Source organism: Trachymyrmex septentrionalis, unplaced genomic scaffold (genome assembly GCF_001594115.1).
Source record: "Trachymyrmex septentrionalis isolate Tsep2-gDNA-1 unplaced genomic scaffold, Tsep1.0 scaffold63, whole genome shotgun sequence".
NCBI lineage: Eukaryota > Metazoa > Arthropoda > Insecta > Hymenoptera > Formicidae > Trachymyrmex > Trachymyrmex septentrionalis.
In genome coordinates this window covers 456178-478559 of record NW_017305811.1, presented here as the reverse complement: position 1 = coordinate 478559, position 22382 = coordinate 456178, and the positions used below count along the sequence as shown (strand labels likewise).

At 32.8% G+C, this 22382-nt stretch overlaps 2 protein-coding genes across 5 annotated transcripts; one reads left to right on the top strand and one right to left on the bottom strand.

The window, feature by feature from the left end:
- Positions 1–1210: 1210 nt before the first annotated feature.
- Positions 1211–6354, bottom strand: LOC108752989 (probable maleylacetoacetate isomerase 2). The gene is made up of 5 exons (XM_018494262.1): positions 6130–6354; positions 4960–5011; positions 2684–2832; positions 2388–2592; positions 1211–2017 (listed from the first exon to the last, which is right to left on the bottom strand). Exons 1-5 carry the CDS (start codon positions 6148–6150, stop codon positions 1788–1790), a joined length of 657 nt encoding a protein of 218 aa, XP_018349764.1. The 5' UTR covers positions 6151–6354; the 3' UTR covers positions 1211–1787.
- Positions 6355–7067: 713 nt separating this feature from the next.
- LOC108753014 (F-actin-uncapping protein LRRC16A) lies at positions 7068–21997 on the top strand. 4 transcript variants are annotated; one of them, XM_018494302.1, is made up of 25 exons: positions 7068–7331; positions 7604–7701; positions 7804–7854; positions 8336–8529; positions 8604–8781; positions 8869–9107; positions 9183–9277; positions 9427–9468; positions 10865–11052; positions 11158–11235; positions 11449–11782; positions 12261–12657; positions 12732–13050; positions 13130–13243; positions 13375–13580; positions 13677–13764; positions 14096–14320; positions 14489–14509; positions 14645–14786; positions 14851–15100; positions 15212–15930; positions 16137–16376; positions 16563–16627; positions 17722–18019; positions 18814–21997. In XM_018494302.1, exons 1-24 carry the CDS (start codon positions 7295–7297, stop codon positions 17836–17838), a joined length of 4437 nt encoding a protein of 1478 aa, XP_018349804.1. In that variant the 5' UTR covers positions 7068–7294; the 3' UTR covers positions 17839–18019; positions 18814–21997. The 4 variants fall into 4 exon arrangements, with proteins under 4 accessions (XP_018349804.1, XP_018349806.1, XP_018349805.1 ...); XM_018494304.1 differs by lacking the exon at positions 9427–9468; XM_018494303.1 differs by lacking the exon at positions 14489–14509.
- Positions 21998–22382: the final 385 nt, after the last annotated feature.

Here is a 22382-nt window from a genome sequence, read left to right as displayed (position 1 = left end):
ATTATGTAAATGCCAGAGTCCTAATTCCAAGAATTCGAAGTTGTTTCTTCGTGTATTAGTCTGAAGCCTCCAATTCCGTAAGAACAAATTGTAGAGCATTTATATCAAGTAAATGTTGTCACGACTCGATAGTTTTAGACTAATTGTAAGTGATGATCTTAATTGCAAAAATTGTTATTCTCAGTATAAATTCCACGCTACAGATTATTAATGTAATACTTCAATTCTGAAAAAGATTTCCAAATCTGTAAAAGTAATATATGTGATATTTTACAAAAATTATGTTTAATCAGTAAAACAGACGATTTTAGGATCCCCTTAACGATATAAAAAAAAAAGGTGAAAATGCGTAAATGCATACGCATAACAAAATTATTGCTTCAATCTTTTATGATTCTATATCAAGTTAGACATAATGCATTGCGGTGATCTATCGTACAATTCTTAGCATTCAAAACTGTATGCGATTGTAATCGGCGCGCGAATTATATTTTTAGACCTCCATAAAATCTTTAAAATAATCAAAATTTGACACAAGTTAGACCAGTCAATTAGATGAGATTAAGAACGAAATACATGTATTTGATCCTCGCTCATATTTGTGAAAAATAATTTGAACAGCACAAAGTTAATATATATTTTATTACATTGTATAAATTAATTCAAAGTATGAAAGTATTGATCAAATTTTGGAATTATTAAATACTTCAATACAAAGATTACAAACAATAACAAAATATAAGTGTAAACAAAACGAAGAAATCAAATATACTCTAAAATTGGAATATCAAAAAAATATACATGATTTGTACTTTTTGTTGGTATTCTGGGAGATATTGAGCAGAGCACATTCCTTTATTACATATTCCCCTGTGAATTCGATCGCTTCAAGTTTTGAATTTGCCTGCATGTATTTCGTTATCACATAAACATGAGTCACTATCCTACATACCAGCGAAGATTTCGGGATATTCACTAAAATTTAATAGCGACATCTTTTCTTTTTTCTGTACATACTATAAGCAAGTATAAAATATAAAAAATTATAATATATATATATATATAAAAATTAAACTTTTGATTTTAACAGAACATATTTAGTATAGATCAATATATCTTTATAAAATATAGCGTAAAAATATCGCAAAAAGATAAATTTTGATTGATCATGTAAAATCGTAAAAATGTAACAAAATAAAAAAATAGGCCAATACATATTTTCCTTTGCTCTTGACTACAGAAATGGCTTAAGGATCTTTGTTCTAAAATAAGCGGCATTGTGCATTATAACAGGATATTCAAATCAAGATCAATATATTTGCCCGATATATTCGCTTTCGTGACGCCGCTAACCATTTCAATGCTAATATGCAGTTCATAAATGATAAAAGGTGAATCTGTACCAATCTGTATACAAATACTGTTATCAAGATAATGCAATTTCTTCGCTAAAAGTATATAAGTAAAAATTAACTTCTTGTATATTCATTATTCCAATGATTGGACCCATTCGTGTAATTAAAAATACATTCAGTCGCTTTTCATGATAATGGCAGAAGGTTGGACTACTTAATATTATTTAATTAATAAATATCAATTTTCTTCTAGATTACATTTTTAGTTACGTTATAGAAACAAAACTTTTTGTTACCATTCAAACACATTAGAAATGCGAACAAATGCAATTAAACTCATGTTCACCTTTTATCACTATGACACCACACGATGGACCACCTCTTTCCACCCCTAAAAAATTAGAAGAGGAAAAGGGTGGTCTGCCTCGCTTGCTACTTGGTCGCTTCGGGCGGACAATCGGGCTGATTGTTGGGGTGAGCCGCAGTGAAGGCCGGATGGTGTTCCAAATGACGGTCTACCCTCAGAATCGTAGGGAAGGGTCTGAGATCAACGTGAAATCTTCGTGCGTTGAATATCTGTGGTACCAAGCAACAATCCGCTAATGTAATCTCATCGCCGACACAGTACTTGCCCGCGCTCGACGATAACAACTTCTCCACAGCTAAAATTATTATTAGTATTTAATTATGCACATATTCATATATTAACGACAAGACGTGTAGTTTCCTTTTTAATATATTCAGAGATTGCGGAATTATGTGATTTTTTTCCTCAATAAACTTGATATTCAATAAATAATTGTAATTGCAAATATTTGTGACCTTCATACTACCAGCGTCTAAAGGCAATACATTAAACAAAGTAACTATTTATTTCTTTCATTTGCAACTGTTTATTAAAACTGTTTATTCATTTAAATTTGAAAGTTTTCGTGAAAAAACTTCATGTTTGCCCTTTATCACATAAATCTACAATCCTACACAATATTACAATTATTACAATTATAATGTTTTATTATCATTATGTGATACCTGTAAATCCTCTAGTAATCCAATGCTGCGCCCATTCCTTCTTACGTTCTTCTCCAACATAGATCAGAACAACAAGATTTTGCAATGGTTGTATACCACTGGCAATTACTTCGCAAATCTCTCTCACTCTAGCTCTTTTGACAGGATCCGCCGGCATCAATGGACGATTTGGCCTAGTTTCTTCCAAATATTGTAAGATATTCAACTATATTAAAAAAATTAAAAAGATTGTTTGTTATTATTCTAAAAAAAATATCAGAACAACTACAAGAATATTCATGACTGAATTTACTCACAGACTCTATCAAAGTATGATTGTCAATATGTAGCGCAGGGACTTGTTCCATTGGATTAATCTCGCGGAATTCATTGGAATGTTGTTCTCCACCACTCTTCACCAAACTAACAGGCTTTATATCATATGGTATCTCCTTTAGGTTCAATGCTATTAATGAATATCAGAAACATTTAAATCTATATACATTAGAAATGTATTTAAAAAATAAACTTTCTACAATAGCAATAAAACTAATTCTATCTATGAAATGACATTATAACCGGTTCATAATTGATTCTTATTTCAAAACTTATTTCAAGTTTTATATCTTAATATGTTAATACAACTCTATGGGCAGTATTCATTGTCAGTTCTTATTTTAAGACCGTGAAGATGTTAATACGGCTCTCTGATTGGTTCATGTAGAAATATTCTTAAAATAAGCAGCATATAATACCTACAAAGCGTTCAAAAAGCGCTAAAAAAGTGTATATAAGCGTCTTTTTAGAGCTTTGCAGGCATGCTAGTTGGAATCTTAAAACTGCACTCAAGATGGTCCCAGATATATAAATATCGTTCTATAAAGTATAATTAATTTATGACATATTAAGATTACACTTAAGATAATTTGAAATAAAAGAACTAACTAACATGAATACCAGTTTATAAATTCTATCCGTAAATTAAGATTATATTCTGATTACGAATTCTTTGTTATATAAAATATCTTACATAAAAATATTAGATCAGAAAAATTTTACCTACCGTAACAATAAATTTATTCAAAATACAGCTTTTAAAATTTAAACGGAAAAATAAAATAAGACATAATTTTTATTTTTTATAAGTACAAGTCTGTAAACAAGATTGTCACAAATTCTTTATTCTAAAATTCCATACTTCTTTGCGACAAAATTTCATGATTTTTCCTGACTTTCAATAATATTTAAAAATGTTGTTTCCTTCTGATTTTGGAAACTATTAAATATTTTGTTCAAAGATCAATTTAACATAGCAATGGAAATTAAAATTCATGTTGCATTTTTAATTATTAGTCAGAAGTTTGAAAATTTTGCAAATTCCCCTGATCTTTCCTCGATTCTCCTAGTCATTTTCAATTTACCTGACAATTTTCTGATTTCCAGTTTTGTGACAATCCTGATAAAAGTTAAAACCAAAATACACTATTTTGTATACAGTGTATTAAATCGAATAAAAATGCTTTATAAACGGCAATCAAAAATAGCAGTGTGTTGCCACTATTACAGAAAATAAATTTTAAAATTCCCTGACTTCCAAGTTTTCAGATAACAGTGGCATGACCAATATCAAATATGCAGTAAATATGTAATTTTAACATTTAGAAACAGGGAAGCGCTTATATATTACTAAAAATAACATATATTTATGCCCATTTCCACCAACGTAGATTAATTTTAATCTCGATTCAACTTACTCTGTGTCTTTTCTAATCTTTAAAATTAGAAAAAGACAAAGAGTGAGTTGAACCGAGATTAAAATTAATCTACATTGGTGGAAACAGACATTAGAAGCTTAGCTGCATAATGAAATCTTAGATGCAAATTCAAGCCAACAAAAAAATATTGATTCGAAAAAAGAATGCAGTTATAATGGAAAAGAATGATTAAATAAAAATATTGAATAAAATATATATATATCAATTTTAATAAAATCGTTTTGACTATTTTAATTTTAATTTTTACAGTTTGAGAAATAAAAAATATATTTAATAAAATATGTATCTTAATTATAACAAAGTTTAATTAAAGTGTGAATTAAGTATAGTATTAAACTGGAAATTAAAATAAAAAGTAAACTTTACATTGTGAGAAATATCTAATTTCTACATTTAAAAAAAGAATAATTACATTTCTTTTAACATAATGACTGATGCATGGTCTAATATATCGTTACTCGCGCTATAAACGCGACGCGTTCTCTTAGCGCCGAGACATTATCGTGTCTCTGAATACTGAGACTAAGAGAAAATCAATATTTATATTGATTATAAATGTCAGATATAGATATTATCTAAAAAAATATAAATAAACAGCAAGAAGGGGCTACAAGCCAGATTTTTTATGTATTACTTTTTTCCTGGAATCCAAAACTCAACTTTGTCAACCATATCATTTTATCTTTATTTATTGAATTTTAAACAAGGATAAAAGATAAGTCAGAGTCGTCACAATAAAAGTTGACACAATTGACAAGTTTTGGAACAAGTTTTTATGTGTGTGTAATATATATAAAACCACATAAATTCTCACTCACCAATTCTTACCCTCCAGGAGCAGGAACTTCGCCAATAGGAATAAAGCACCGGCTGTAAAAGGAAATAAGAGTGTTATGAATACTCAGCAAAGCTCAGTTATGCAAGTCAACCTTGAAAATTTAATATAATCAAAGTTGTAAAACCACATTCATACACTGGGGAAAAAATGTAAAAAAAAGTATAACCACTGATAGATATAAATAAGAATAAATTGTGGGTAACGAAATGCGCATTCATTAGAACGTGTTTATATTACATCTGTTGATATTATATAATGTTAATGATGGTCAATTCATTTAGCAGATATTCTACTACTTTTGATAAGCATGCAAGGGACAAATCGCTAGGCGATTTGAGAAATTATCATATAAAAGAATTTTTTTAAATGGGTATTTTTTGGCAAATTTTAAGCACAAAATATGTAAAAAATTTTCAGCTGTCCAAGAATATTTAAACAATATTTTTGAGAAATACTTTTCGTAAAATCAAATAATTTTCTCTTATATATTTATTCATGCAATTTTTATATATAACGAAAATCTCAAAAAGGAAGTTTAGAAGGGTCATACATATTAACGATAAAAAGAAATGTGAAATACACAAGTATTAAGTTTGCAATTCTGTAAATAATACAAAAACGGTTAACTTTTGAATTTTTGTATTTTTAGTCTGATACACTTTTTACGAATTTCATTCGCTTGCAAGCCGGAATTTTGAAGGAAATAATTCTGCGCGCATGCATATGATGAGTTGTATACTCTAACTACTCTATTCTATCAGAGTACGTTATATTTATATTATCAAATATATTCGCTAGTCGAGAAAAAAATTTCGCCACTGTGGAATTCTTTCTTTTTGAGCGGAAATAGAAACCGATCGTAAGATGCGCGTTCAGTTGACAATCGTGACGAATAAATGTAGGTAGTAGGATTTATTTTCGCGCAATCGCGGATTTCAGGATTTTGGGGGCAATTGTACATACACCGGCATTTGTCCAACGAGATTTACCGGTGCGTTATTTCGAGATATTGCAGTGAAATAATGCGTGATCACCAGTAAAGTATTTGCAGAACGGCCGACTCTGATGCTATCTTATTTTCCTCTCTCGGCATTTGTCTCTTTGCATTTTGTCTGCCTACATAAAGGTTAATTCACGCGTAAATACTCACCTTACCCATCGCGGACATCATCGGCCTCTCGCGGACAGCGCTCACCTTCCACCGCTTTTCGCCTGACTCGATTATTCGATCGATTACTCTGATATTGTGCCACCGAATCTGTCAGAAGTAATTTAGAATCGCAGAGAATGCGCGAAACTCTTCCCTTTTATTCTCGAGATTGCCGTTTCTTTTCTCCAACTCTCTTCACACTCCGCCGTTCCGTCCACCGGTCCTCCCCGCTCACCTGTCACGTGATCATTCGTGATGCAAGATGTAAGTAGATAATAGGTCTGTTCTTTTTCGAAGAATTCTGAATTCTGAACTAGTTCTCTTGCGGACAGGGTTGCCAACTTTTTGAGAGATTTTCCTACACGAGCATATCTCTAGGTCGGTTTTTTTATTGCTGCACTTTCTGAACTGATTACACACAGTGCAATAGTTGAAGTGACAGAAATATACATTTATTTTACTTTAACTTATTGCACTGGTTCCGAGCAGCAATAAAAATAGACCTTATATAATACCTGGTTTATTCTGCGGTCTTAATCCTAAAATTCTAAAATTCAGCCAATGAAATATAGATTTTAGATAGGACTTAATTAAGACTGGCAGTCCTATTGGTTGAATTTAAAAATTTTAGGTTTAAGAACTATAAGCATAAAATCCAAAATCTACAAAAAGAAACCTGAGAGAGGACACTAGTCTTTTTCCTAAATTTTAATTGTGTGCATCTCCTATCTTTTTTGATATTCTGCGAGTGATAAAAGATTTGTTTGCGTCGAATGCTCTAACATGCTCCATAGGTCCTACTCATTCCAACGAGTTCGTTGAAGTGAATAGGAACTATGGTAGGGGCATGTTGGAGCATTTGACGCGACAAATCTAAAGATAGAACGTCCATTTGTTGTGTCGACTTGTGTCTTGTGTCAAATGGAAAGCATCCCTAATTTTCATAGACAGGTGCTAAGACTAACATGGCTGCTACTGTGCTGCCTATTCGTCTTCTCGTGACATCGCCCTTTGTCTCGACAATACTTTTCTAATCAGCGAAGAATAAGGAGTACGAAAGGGAGAGAGAAAGAGTGAGTGAGAGAGAGGGAGACTACGATGACGACGACGACGACGACACATTAGATGGAACAGCGAACTTCAATGGAAGACTTCAGCTAGCAAAATGTCAACCCGATCGCAGCTTACAAAGGATTTAAATGGTTCGTCTCCGCTTTATCGCGTGTTTACGTTCCTCGTCATAACACTAGAATCGAACTGTTTTCCACGCGAATGCTCGTCTCTCCCGTTGGCGAACGTCAATATTGTTGCCCAACATTCTACATCTCGCGCGAGTTTCAGGATTAATTAGCCTGTCGTTGTATCCTTTTGGAGTAAAAAGGAGCGACTGGCCAGTAAAATCTTCGTACTATCTTTGATATACTTTTTTGTAGTAAAAGTATAACTGTGTGTAAATTTTATTCATTACTTGCAGAATCGGTGAAAGCGCTACTTGGCAAGCATGTAAAAATACTATTAAAGAATGTGGTGAAATTGGAAACAAAACAGGATAAACAGGAAAATCGTGTTCTCGTGAGTAATTGTTTTTTCCGATTTTTTTTTCTCTGTCTCTCTTTTTGCAATAATTTTTTTATTTTTTGCATTGTAATAAATTGATTTTGTCTTGTCCTTAAGGTGTTCTCGCCATGTCGCCTCTTTCTCTTATCGGCCAAAGTACCCACAAGAGTAAGTACTTTAATTTATATTCTCTTTTAAGCCGTTTAATCACTTTATGAATTACGATTTCTGGTTGAGTTGTACTTTATAGTGTCTTTCACTGTAGCAGATTTGTACCAATCTGCATTCGATTAATGCTGTACTATTGGTTGTCATATATTCTACCAATAGACCATAAACATCATTAATCTAACCCAAGTTGATGTAGGTCTGTTATAGTTGAAAATGTTGTTAGTCTATCACTTTGCAGCTGGCTATATTCTCTGCATCATGATTGACTAAAATAAGATCAGAAATCTACAAGTTTTATCAATATAAGACTAATTTAATCTTGGCTCCACACATTTGCTCTTTATCTTTTTTTAATTTTGAGAAATAGAAAAAGATAAACTTTTAAACTGAGATTTAAATTATTCTGAAATGGAATCGGATCATAAGTGTGATTTACTCTTTTATTACCATGCTGCATTTAAATTTTATTCTTTTGTAGATCGACTGCCATTTTCATTATCTAGAAGTAACGGCCATAGAGTCGAGAAGAGCAAATCAGCTATGTTTGACCGTCGGCGAACGGTATTACAATTTTACTACAAACAGCGTCGGTGGAGATACCACGGAAGTAGACGCTATGATAGAGGCCTTACATACGGCAATTCGAAATATCTTTCCTACAGTACCGTTAAAGTATGTTTTGCTTCATTTTGTAGTCAAGGAACGCTTGCGAGATTCTGCTGATCATGTATTTTAAATATTTTTAGTTATATTATACGAAAAATAGAGGTAATACCAGCTAGCAGATTGCAGAGTATACGAGGAAGCGAGTTAGCTAGAAGCACAGAAGCCACGAGACACACAGGACCCTGCGGTGGTTTCTCCACTCAATATGCATGCATGTGTGACTTGCATGGTGTACCGTACAGGGAGGAAGTGGCCTGGGTGAGATTGACGGCATCGTTAAAATTTGCTGTAACAATGTCGAATTATCTGCTACAAAAATCTTATTTAGACAGATACGAATTTTAGGATGTCGACACAATATACCTTTCACATGACACCAGAGAGCTGAATTTGACAGACTTCGATCATTTAGATCAGAAGGACTTGGTGCCAATTATCTCGGCCTTGGAATATAACACTTGGTTCACTAAATTAAGGGCATCTCACCTCAAGTTAAATCACGAGCCTTTAGAAAGATTGTTACATGTTATGCGAAGATCTTTGTCCATTCAAGAGCTTTATTTAGATAATCTCGGGATTAAGTGGTAATGGTTTAAGCAATTAGTTTTTACACAGAAAAAATATTTAATGCATAATATACAAATATTTGTTTTTGAAAGGGATTTCGCTCATAAGCTGTCGTTAGCCTTGATCTCTAACGCTAACACGATGTTGCAAACAATAGATTTGTCACACAACATGATCGAGGATAAAGGTATATATTAATTAATTTCAATTATTTATTCAGTATTCTTTTTGTATTTGAAATCTTTATCTGCACTACAACCCATTGAGCTCTATTTTCCGATTGTTAACCATAATTTCAAAAGTGTCCTGAATAGATTTTTATTATATTTTTTGTAGGAGCCTCTAGCTTGTGTGGGATAATAGCCAAGTTAATGCAAGGTGTGCAATAACCATGTATTTTAATTATTCCTAGTAATTATACAGGCATGGGAGCAACTCACTTTTCTCATTTATTTATTTAGAAATATCACTTTCTCTCATTTTTCTAAAAAAGACTCACTTTTCTCACTTCCTTCTTTATTTTGAGCAACAGATATATGAAAATACGAAAAATAGTAAATAGATAACATTTTCTAGGACTCCACAGAGGCAGTGGGAACTTTTGTCTGTTCATGTTTTGTGTGTGTGATTATTTACTATCAATTTCAACATTTATCAATAAATACATGAAAAATAAGTCATTTTCATATATATACACTATCGTTCGTAAATTTGAGAACGATTTCCTTCGCATCTTATGAAAAATTAAGTATCTTGGTGAAACAAAATCATACAAAAGTTTTCAAAGATGTTTTTTAAAGAGAAAAGATAAAACTGTAAATTTAGTTTTTAATTTTGTTTTTGCAGTATTTTGTTCCTAAATGACATAAAATAAAAAAAATTTTTTAAATATTTTTATTTTACTTTGAAACATTTGTAAACTGCTAAAACATTATTGAACAAAAATTTATGAAAAAATTTTAAAATAGGCTCTGAAAACAAATTTTTCTTTTGTTTAGTTTCTGTAAAGTATTTCATTTAGAAGTTGACGTTTTGTTAAAGTGAGTTTTTACTCAAGAAATTCAATATTGTGAAAAATCATTGTACTTTTTTAAAATCAATTTTTTTAATATCTAATTTATTATGTAAAAACTAATTTTTATAAACTTTGAAATTAAATAATTTATAGAAAAAGAGACAGAAAAAATTTTTATTGTATTATCGATTTACATGAATAAAGAAAATATTTTTTAAGACTTTTTAAAAATTTTCCGTGTTCTTGAATTTACGACGGTAATGTTATCACAACAGCTGATATCATCCCTGAGCTCGGCTGGCAGGCCGAGTTGATGAGGAAAGCGTAGACTGTAGAAGCCACGCTCTGTCGAGCCTGCTCTATGTATTACGAATCTTTTTTGTTTCCCTATGATATAAGATAATATGTTTTATTGTTATATAAATATAAACAGTATATAATAAATGAACTAATTTTTAACTTATATATTCTCTAAAAAAAGCTAATTTTTTTACTATTTTTGAAAAAATAGCTAAACTGCTCCCTTGTCTGTACTAGTATATGATATGCTTTTCCTTTAAACATGCTTTATTTTATAAACTTATGAAGAGACTTGTATTTATTTCTTTTTTTTTTTATTTTGAATTATATAATATTCCAGATTTTACTCTATACACAAGCATTGCGTTAATATGTAAAAAATTATTGATCTTTGCAAGCAAAAGCTTCTATTATTTTTATTATTTGTACACCAGACAAAATTTGTAATATATTTTTAAGGTGGTACTCATCTGAGCGGTCCTATTGGCAAGTTGCCTAAAGGTTTACAAGAATTAAATTTAGCCCACTGTGGATTGACCGGGAAAGGTATAAGTCAAATAGCTCACGCATTAAGTTTGAACAGAAGCATGCCGACTAGTTTGCGATATCTGAATCTTTCGGAGAACACCTTGAAGGACGACGTCAATGTGAGTTTGTAACTGCAGGTTGATCTTGTGGCGATAAGTTACAGAATCTTAATTTGTGTAATGATTACAATAATTAAAATTATAATTCGTATTTAACGATTGCAGAATTTGTGCAATTTCTTGGCACAACCTAATAGTTTAACACATCTAGATCTTAGCGGTACGGATACTACTTTAGAATATGTAAGTAGTTAATTTTGCATAGCCTTCTTTTAAATAATAACTTTAATACTCGATCGTCCTAACAGAAATTTAAATCAATTTAATGGAAGGTAATGTTTATTAATGCTTTTAATACTAAAATAAATAATTAATTATTACCTTCTAGTATTAAATTAGTTTAAATTTCTATAAGAGCAAGATACAATTTGCATTGTTTTTTATGACTTGATTTAGTTGTTCGGTGCATTACTACGAGGTTGTGCAACTAATTTGGTCCACCTGAACGTTGCCCGGAATTCCTTTTCAAGCAAGAAGACCAAAGAAATACCTCCAAGTTTTAAACAATTTTTCACGGCGACCCTCTCGCTGAAGTACTTAAATATATCTTCGTGCAAACTACCGTTGGAGGCATTAAAACATCTGCTACTCGGTTTGGCGTGCAACGAAAGTACAGTTGGCCTAGAGCTTGACATGAGCGGAAACAATTTGGGTTCCATGGGCGCGCACGTTCTGGAATCATGCATTCACGGAGTTCGGTGTATAGCGTCGTTGGATATATCGGATAGCAGTACGTATATAGCTATGTAAGAATATAATAACGAATTCGATTGGATGTGCGCATTGATGCATCCAGCATTAAAGCTGCCGTACACAGATTGACATAAAAATGTGTGTTTAATATAAATATAGAAACAGATTAAACTAGCACATCTTCTATTCACTTTATTGCATTGCTAAGAAAAATCTGTATTTTATAACTCGAAGTATTTTTATTTCACTTTTACACTTAAATAAAATCAATATATACACTAGTACGCCCAACCGAATTATTCGCTATAACGTGTTTCGTAGTTTATTCCCGGGATATATAGTGTTGACCAATTAGTTGCTGTTAATACAAAAAAACTACTATTGTAAATTGTAAAACCATTCAGTCAATTTCAGGAAATTGATTGTATGGTTTTACAATTTATACAATTTCTTTCGATTTCAGATCTGTTTCAAACGAAATGGATATAAGGTTTTTTCAACATTTTTATTTACAGACATGGACGTCGATTTGGCACAAGTTGTAACGGCAGTTGGCAAGAACAAATCGATAAAGCAGTTATACATGGGACGCAATACCGCCAGTATGAAGAGCAAACACATAGCCGTCGTGATGGATGCTCTGGTGCAAATGCTTCAGGAGGACGATTGTGTTCTTCAAGCGTTACATCTACCTGATTCTCGATTAAAAGGCGATCTCTATAACCTGATTAATGCTCTTGGTAGCAACACGTGTCTACACGTCTTGGATATTAGCGGTAATCAGATAGGTGATCCTGGTGCGAGGTTGCTGGCAAAAGCGTTGCAAATTAATAATCATTTACGGACCATTATATATGACAAGAACAACATCACGTTACAAGGCTATGCGGATATCGTTCACGCTCTAGAGAAGTATGCGCATGTATCCACATAGATCGGAATAAGAAGGAATACAATAAATTTATTTAAAAAATTTATTCTTACAGAAACTGTAGCGTACGACACATGCCGTTTCCCATTTATGATCTGCAACCTTGTATGAAAACTTCCGCAGAGAAAACAGAACAGTTAGTCAAAAAGATACAAGATCTGTTGCAAAGAAATGTTACGCCGTGCAAATATAGTCATGGGCAAGCGTTCCGGTTGCAACAAGGATTTCTGTTGAGTTCTACGCAACAAATGGTCGATAGACTCGTCGTTCAAACTCAAGACACTATAAAGACTCTCGCGGCAGAGAGTTGTGATGCTAATAATGATATCAATTATGCGACTGGACTTATACAAGATGCGGATAATTCTAAACAAGTACGACTGATAAAATTTGGAAAAATTAGAGCTTTGATTGAGACGTTGAAATATTCACGCTTGTTATGTTCTTTTGCAGCTACTGCCAAGATTACACGAAGTACTTCAAAGACGCGATGAGAATAATCCAATCGAGCAAAAGCTACATGATATGGCAAACGAACTTCATAAAGTTATAACAACATATCTACAGGTATGTGTTGAATGAATTTTTACAATTACTTTCCTACTCTTGCTAGTAGTTTAAATTACAAATTTAGAATAGTCATTATTTTTTGAGAAATATGATTATGTGTAACGTGAAAAACACTTACGTTGATTCAGGATTCTTTGGATGCGATGATAAAATGTGCAAATGAGCAATGTCCTACTATACTTTCACAAATGGTGATCAGGGGCGATGAGAGTGAGCCGATCGCAGTACAAGATGATCTTCGTAATACGTGTAAAGAGAAAAATCAAATTAATAACGAATTCATACATACCACTGTTACCGAACAAGCTGGCGCAGATATAGTTAATAGAATTAAGTAAGAATTTTGCAATTTTAATATAAATATTATATATAAATATTATATGTTGGTTTGTTTTTATAATAATTTTAATCCTTTTCTCTTTTTTCGTAGTGAGCTTAATTTAGCAGTTGCGGCGCATATATCCGACAGGATCACGGACGAGGTAATCGAATCATTATCAAGAAGTTATAAAACTTTGGTAAGTTTCAAAACAATTTAATATCATATAAAATATATTATCACTCTTAAGAGAAATTTAATCTAATTAACGCTTTATGGTGTGTGTGCGCGCGCGCGTGTGTGTGTGTATAGAACATATATATTACATATTTGCACAATGACATATTTATATCAACTAACAAAAATTTATAGCTTGCATTCTCAAAATATAAATTCTAAAACGACAAATTGATATGAATGTCTACGAATAAATTTTTATTTTTAAAAAAGGATACTCATAGATTTTTTTTATATCGCTGATTCTCTTATAATGATACACAAACTAATATAATAAAATAAAATACTTTCAGATTGGCGATTGTGATAGCCGAACGAGAAGTAGCACACCAGATGTTTTACGACCTAGCGCTGGCTCAATGAGTAGCGGAAGCGTGATAGGCGTGACTAGTGCGAGCGGTGTCTCCATGACTTTACCTCCTGGTAGAGTTAATCTCATGTCCGAAGAGGACTGTCCGCCAGAAACATGTTCGCTAGCAGATTCTATTGGTCAATGCGTCAACGATCAATCACCAATGGTAAGAACTTTAAATCCTTTAATTTCTTAATATCGCACAATTGTGAGATAATTACTTTAAAAGTGCATAGAGAACATATATATTTCCTATATACAATATAAATATTTCCACTCGAATTCGCTTGATATGCATCTAAAATACGTTATTTTTGTTTACACGCTTACATAGAAATTGGATTATCTTAATCTGGTAGGTATATAAAGATAAAAATAAGAATCTTATTGGATCATACATGTGAATACACAATCAATAGGAAATAAAAAATCAATAAATGATTATTATACATCAATATTGTATAAAATATTTTGATACCGTTTTATTCAGGCAACACCACATCTATCGAATAAGCGTAAAAGTCTGCATGGAAGGAAATTGAGGCCCAAATCCGTAGTGGACTCAGTAGAAGGATTATCCGCTGATGATATACCGGATCTGTTGCCGTCATTGCCGAAGAGTCAAGCGGAAGGTTTGTATTCATTACTCTGTAATAAGTCTGTAAAGTTGCAAAATATATGATTGATACTTCGCAGCTATTTCGGAAACCGAGCACTCGTTGACAGAGTCATTAGATTCCGTCTCGGAATTGCCTAACACTGTGAGCCAACAGTTACAACATTTAGTAAAGTCTAGACCGCGCAGAACGAAAACGCGAGCGCCCACGAGACCGATGTTAAGACCAGATCAACCGATTGACGGTCTTGCTCTGGGCGAAGGTCTCGACGTGTTCTTCCGACCTACTACACCTACCACGCCTTTGATCTCGCCTACGAGTGACGACAGGTTAATATAACACTCTTTCATATTGACTTTCGGTGGAGTATATTTCTCCTTTAATTTTTTTTTTGTTCTTTTTCAACGAACAAACTGTAAAAAGCTTATTGTAATTTACAGTTCTCTACATACTTTTCCAACGGATGGCAGTCCTAATTTATCGCTGACGAGTCACAAAAGTATCCCACCAGACATGGAGAAAAAGCATAGTTGTAATTCACCGATGCTAAAAACGCTTTTGGAACCCACGCCGCGCTCACGTTCCAGCGACAACTTGGAAAAGTTTTCTCCCCTTGTTGGTAGAAGATCACAAGGTGATTCGCCGCTTACTGCGTCACCGCTCGCCCGAAGAAATACTACGGACAGCGCTCAAACTTACGAGAGATCCAAAGGCGAGGTTTTCGTGAAAGAGATCTGTAACAACGCTGCTGCGACAAATGACATAAGCGACGATTCTAGGCGCAGCACACTAACAAACGTATCTAATATGAGTCCGCGTGGCTCGCATGATATCGATGACACCTTCGGAGCGAACACGTCGGAAAGAGACCAAGAGAGTCGTAAAAGTGTCGCGAAGAAATCCGTAACTGATGCAGAGAAATCATCTTCATCCGTCAAGCTACGATCAACCGGTCACGATCTGAAAAGTCCAATAAACAGTAACAGCAGCGGCAAGAGCATATCCGATTCAGCCAAATCCCCCGTATTAAAACCATTGAAGAATGTCGGATCTACAAGCGACGGAAAAAGCAACGGCTCACTTATCAAAAATAAGCCCACTCCACCAGCGACGGCACCTAAACCGCGACCATGGAGCATGACCACCGATCGAAAATCTGGTAAGAAACATTTAGAAGATATTTTCTAGTAAGAGGTACAGATCACATGTAGCGAATTCGATTGAATGCACTCAGTGCGTACATTAAATTGTGTGGTGCACATTAAGGCTTTTGAGTACTCATCTAAGATAGCTAATCTAAAAGTTTACTGAAACTTTCGTTTAATAGATGTATATTGTATATTTTGACTTTACTAAATTTTATAGGAGAATTCAGTCTGTTAAGCGATGGTTCTAGTCCGAACACCTCGGCTGGCAATACGCCCGACTCTGGTGATGCTCTCGATGAATCGACTGACAGCGGTGTCAGTGGACCGGCCTCCTTGCCGCCGACGTTATCGACAAGCAGCACCGCGAGTTCGTTGAGTAACTCGAGCGTAGAAAAGAGATCGGTGAGGGAATTGGCAGCGAGTTTGAACAAGAGCAAAACAGACAGGAAGGAAAACGGTAAGTGCTTTTCGTTTCGATTACCCGCTTCTGTGTCGCATGGTTAAATTTTTTTTCTTGATTTGCCACATTTCTCGATCCTAGACTCATCGCTACACACATTCTTATGTTCCTTAATATAGCTCTAAAAACGCATGTGTATAATTCCTTCAATGTACAAGCCACACCTGTTACCTATTATTTTAGAGCATGCCGCACCTGCAGCATGGCGGTCACTACTTCAACGTTCTGTCGATCGAGCAAATACCAAGGTATTTTATGTACATTTTGTTTTATTTTTTTCCCTGTCAAGAAATTTTCTTATCACAGCTAAAATATATTTTTTATGAGATGTGGACGTACGTGCGTGTGTGCATATGTGCGTGCGTGCGTGCGTGCATGCATGCATGCATATTTATAGCTCCATGTTAGACAGAATGCAATCTCGTTATTAATTAATCGAAGTAATCAATGAATCAATTTTTAAACATAAAGAGATCTTTTGTATGCTTAATATATTCTATTATTTTATAGTTATTCTTAGATTGTGTAAACTGAGTAATTATTTTAACAAATATGGTAATATCTTATTAGAAAATTTTATAAATACATATATATATATATATATTTATATTTATTTATTTATATTATATTGATTATAAATTTATAATATAAATTTATGTATTAAATATATATTCTGTAGGTAATTATTTAGATTAGAGGAGTCCTTGAGTGACCTCCAACAGGTTTTATCCGTTGCTCGTTATACGTTACAAAATTATTAATAATCCAAGTTGGTTATTTCTCCGCTTTGAATGACTTTAGGCAGCAGAGGAGGTATGGGGTTATCCGATTAAATGCGATTGACTTTCCATGCGAAACGAGGACTACCCCACCTTCCCCCTGCCTAAGGGAAATTGGTCGCTCCTAGGGAGAAGATGGGATGAACTTCACTTCGCGTGAAAAGTCGTGCGCCCTTAGGCAGGAGAGAGATGTGGGGTGGATCTTGCTTCGCGAGAAAAGTCGTTACAAAATCAAATTTTCTACTTTAAAAAATAAACTCTCCGTGTAAAAACAAAAATTATGTAACAAAATTATATTTAAAAAAAAATTTTTAGAGCAAAAAATTTATTTTGAAATAAAGCTTTGTTTTATATAGTAGACAAGAGAACGTTATTTTTTAAATTTACTTTATTAATAATTTTTTAACGGATAACGAATGATGGCTAAAACTTGTTGGAAGTTACTCAGGATCATGATCTTGATAACATGTGTTAAGATCAAGGTCATTAAGGAAAGGGTTCCTCTAATCTAAATGATTATTATTTTATAAAATAAATAAGAATTGCAATGTGCTGCTTTATAGGCAACGGAAGTGCCGAAAATGGTTGAGGAGAGCCGTTTCAGCTTTAAGCTTCGTCGCACATCATTCTTGCGTGATTCAAATTTCAACTACAATAATAACGATGTGGTGGATGTCTGATCACGCTTGAACAGATGACTCAGCATTGCACTATAAGGAGTATTTTCTTCCGTATGCTGATGCCGGCTATCTGATACACGAGATAACAGTACTTTTCGTCTTCGTGCCATAACAAGTCTTATTGTGTATATAAATATGCATATACATACATCTTAACCGGTTTTAGCGTTAAAAATAAAAGGTATTAAAAATTTTTACAATAATTGAAGTACTAATCTGTTGTTAAAGTGGCATTAGAGAATCTACTAATTTTATTTGATGTCGCGTGTTTACACGCAACCGTAAATTTCTAAGGCGTAAATGACTTTACGTACTCACGTAATAAGTTACGTACTTACATATTAATCGTATACGTTTTATATACGAAGATCAGTTATTTTAATCCTTCGTTGGCACACTTTTGTAAAGTTTCACGGTTATCATATTGGATCAGATTGGCTAATTGCTGCCGTTCTAAAACTATTCATCTGATATGAATAAAAAAAATATAGAATATACTTTAAATATTATAGAATGTGTTTTATTAATGATAGCGTTATGAACCAAATAACATAATAGATTAAAAATGTTTTTGAAGACGTATACGTAAAAAAATGAACTGTAACATAAAAAAATCGTCTTCATTTTTTAACTTTTTTTAGTTGAAATTTTGAGATGGTACTCCTAAAATGTAGTACTTTCAAATGAAAATATGTACTAGTGTGCGTTCGAGAGAGAGAAGGTTCAATTACGAGCTAGTTATACAGCCTGAAATTCAGACTACGGGTCATTTTGACCCGTGATGACAACGAAGGATTAACCGCGCATTTCGACCTTTTTATTAAGATATTTAATTTTCAGTAAGATTAAGCCTTATTCCAATTCTTTGGCGATACGTTACGATGCCACGTAAAGATATTATTAGCGAAAGCGTTCATTGAAGATCCGTTTTGTTATGTACATACTTATATGTTGTTTGTCTACGCATTTTAACAGCGAGAATGTCTGGAACAGACGGGACACATCACAGTTTCAGCGAAACAAGCCAAATTTCCATATAGGACATTAAGAATAGCGGCAACTATGAAATAGGATAATATGTAAAAGAAGCGTGAGTGTCTTCCAAGATCGCACAAGTTACAGCAATGACATCACGTTCTTCATTCGAAATGATAACATCCATTATAATATTTTTCCATCGAGTGCAACATATTTTTACTGTGATTAATTCGTAGAAATGAATTTAAATACGATTCAGTCTAGTTGAAGTTCCTATCATGCAACAATATGTTTATCTATAGACAAGTGTATTAGCAGATGGATCCTTCGGCTATGTAAATTCTAAATAACAATTTTTTACTTATATTTATGCAGCTAATAGTTTTTAATCGGAAGATAGAATTTATCACGCATATAAAACGAAAACTTATCTTTAACGGATAATCGTTAACGGACAGGTTTTTCCGCATAAGTTGGTATCTGTTATTTTGCGGAAATTCTGAATCGATCTCGATTCTTAATTCGTTGTGATACTTTTCTAAAATTTTTTTTTTACTGTAAGAATTGAATACAAATCAAGTAAAGCATTAACAATCACTGGTAAACGCAAAGTCTACTACAGAAAATTTGTACGTGCAATCACAATCGTATTTTTTAACATTATTGATTGAGAATGTAGATTTCTAGATATGTATATCTTGTCATTCAATGGAATAGGACTAACAATGCAATATAATTTATCGAGATACTTTTGCGTTGCAAACATTCGAAGAGAATTTTTTTGTAATAAAAACGTTTTTGTAGGCATTAGGTCGCTACGAAATTATATAATCTTGTATCGAAAACATATTTGCCCTTTTATATAGCGACAAACGCGTGTATATATATATATGTAAAAAAAAAAAAAGATTTACGTATAATAAGGACGAACGAAGTGGATCGTGGAGAATTCTCATTGATCAAAGTGAAATAACGCGGGAAAAAAATCGAAACATCTCTTGTGAATTTTTTACCATGCTTAATTATCATTATATAATATTATTATTGATCCCTTATTGATTGAGTCAATCAATGCTACATAGGATATGTGATTGTTACATCTTATAATATTACATTAACAAAGGAGAGTATCTCCCTCACATTAAGCGAACGAATATTAAAGTATCATGTTAATAAAAATTATTGTATGTGTGCGCACGCGCGTGTGTGTGTGAATGTGTATGCGCATATGTCGCAAGTATATTTAGGTTGTAAGAGATAAAACACATATAAGATAGAAGCGATTGTTCTACCTATATATGCGAAATGCGCAAGATCGTATATAGAGTTATATAGAGTGTCTCAGACTTACAGTGGCATTTATTGTTAATAAGACTCCTGAAATTATTTTGAGATGAAAATCTTACATTAAAATGCCGAGACTGTAATAATTATTAAATGAGGAATATTTGAAGTTACCTAATCAAATTGTTCGAAATTTACGCGTCCAGATATATTTTAAAGTATCATTCCTAGGATGGAATGAGATTGTCTTAAATCTGGTCATGGGCAGTCTTAAGACTTCATCTAGCTAATTAAATGATTGTGCGTCTCAAGATCATATATAAGATAATTTTAAATATAAGATCTCCAACTATGGCCAGTATAAGTAGTGTCCGATTTTATATTCAAGATTGTCTTAAGTCTGGTCATGAGCAGTCTTTGAAGCGGTATTCATAGTCAAATTTTATAAAGATATTTTAGAGTGATATATATTTATAGTTTGATCTTATATTCGATCGTCTTGAATCTAATAATAAACGATCTTAAGGATTAAATCCACTTAATGAAATGATCATGGTGAATCTTGAGATCATACTTATATACAGGACAACCTTAAATATAAAATCGAATTCTTGAGATTGATGTAATTTTACAAACATTTATTACTGTGCGATATGTTTTATGTTCGTCATGCCTGAGCACGGGAATTTCGGACATTTTGATTAATCACAACTTTAAATGCTTTTCATTTAAAAACTGTTATAACTTTTGGCATTTTAGTATTAATTTTTATCTCAAAATAGTTTCGGGAATCTGTTGTTAACAACGTAACTGAGGTAAGTCAGATATACTCTATATATAATTGTAACATTATGTAAGACATCTTTAAAACGAAAAGGGACATCGGTCTTAAAGAGTGTATTTCTTAATTTAATATACAGATTCCGCAAAAAGACGCACTATCGAACTTACATGATCTATTGTAAGAAAGTCTTGCATTAATACTTAATCGATTCTACACGAGAGTCTCTATTCGTAAGAACGTTTTTGCGATATTTACTTTTAGATACACGTCGTTCTTGACGATTTTGGACTTGCTCCTAGGGCGTAATATTTTTAAACGAAGTCTCGCTTGTATTCATTTATTCGAGACTAAAAACTTACACGTATATAATACACACGTCTTGTACTACGTTACGAGTGATTTGTAAGCAGCATACACGCACTGTTTATTCTGACGAGATGTATCTATGCGAGAGAAAATTAGACATTACATCGCGTCGTAAACGAGACTTGCTGTCTACTGTGCCAAAACACCTATTATACAGCAATTACGCGTAACTTTTTTACGATTAGAAGGACTCGCTCCACCTTGACTGGTTCTCCGGTTCGTCGCGTTGTTTGTATTGCGTCATTTAATTCTCTCGCAGACAGATTCTATAATATTGTACATAATCGAAGACCTAGTAATCTTTCATTCCATGATATTACTTACTAACCGGAGTTAATTGCTTTAATTTATGTATATATATGCGTGTGCGTGTGTGCGCGCGCACTAGCTCACACACAGGTAATATATGTGTATATATGTGAGTGCGTTCCATTTCCACGCTCACACGCTATAAGCATCAGTTCATCCTTATTGTCAATCAAATATTAAATAAGAACAAATAATGCTTAGCGCTGCCAAACCGAACGCATTCACAGACGTATATTAACAGGGTGTTCCTAAATTAAATGTCAAAACTTCGAGAGCGTATAGGGAATCATTAAACTAACAAAAAAGTTCTTTAGAGATTTGTTTTCGTTTTGTCTTCAAGAAAATTGCAAAGAATTAAAAAATATTTTACCTGAAAGAAGTCCAATGATATTAAATCGGCAATTTTTAATAATTAATATCGTTAAATATTGCAAGAATTGCAAAGTTGCAGAGATTATAATAGTTTAAAAAATTACGATTGTAATGGTCACAAAAAAGTAATAGATCAATGGTTATTCTAAAAAGATATTTACATGCATAAACTTGCATACAAATTTATAGCCTCGAAAAGTCTTATCTTGTTTTTGTTTAGTGAAGATGCAGCTATTAATTTATTATCGTATGTTTTATACTATTTATTATACACATAGTTTTAATATTTTATCCAAATTATGTAGATATTTGTGATTTTGAGTAGGCTCCTAATGGGGCCTTAAATTTTCGGCATTTTATTAAAAAATTATTTTAATAACAATAATAAGATTTGTCAAGATTAAGGCTATGATGGTTCTTCTTTTTTTCATTTTTACGTAAAAATAAAAAT

What these genes read in the sequence shown, in the direction of transcription:
- LOC108752989 (XM_018494262.1), bottom strand. Translation starts at nt 6,150, where the DNA reads ATGATGTCCGCGATGGGTAAG. An exon ending in ATCATACTTTGATAGAGTCT is followed by an intron (nt 2,593 to 2,683) that starts GTGAGTAAATTC and finishes TTTTTAATATAG; the next exon opens with TTGAATATCTTACAATATTT. An exon ending in GATTACTAGAGGATTTACAG is followed by an intron (nt 2,018 to 2,387) that starts GTATCACATAAT and finishes TAATAATTTTAG; the next exon opens with CTGTGGAGAAGTTGTTATCG.
- LOC108753014 (XM_018494302.1), top strand. Translation starts at nt 7,295, where the DNA reads ATGTCAACCCGATCGCAGCTTACAAAGGATTTAAATG. An exon ending in TTATAACAACATATCTACAG is followed by an intron (nt 13,244 to 13,374) that starts GTATGTGTTGAA and finishes ACGTTGATTCAG; the next exon opens with GATTCTTTGGATGCGATGAT. An exon ending in TCAACGATCAATCACCAATG is followed by an intron (nt 14,321 to 14,488) that starts GTAAGAACTTTA and finishes ACGCTTACATAG; the next exon opens with AAATTGGATTATCTTAATCT.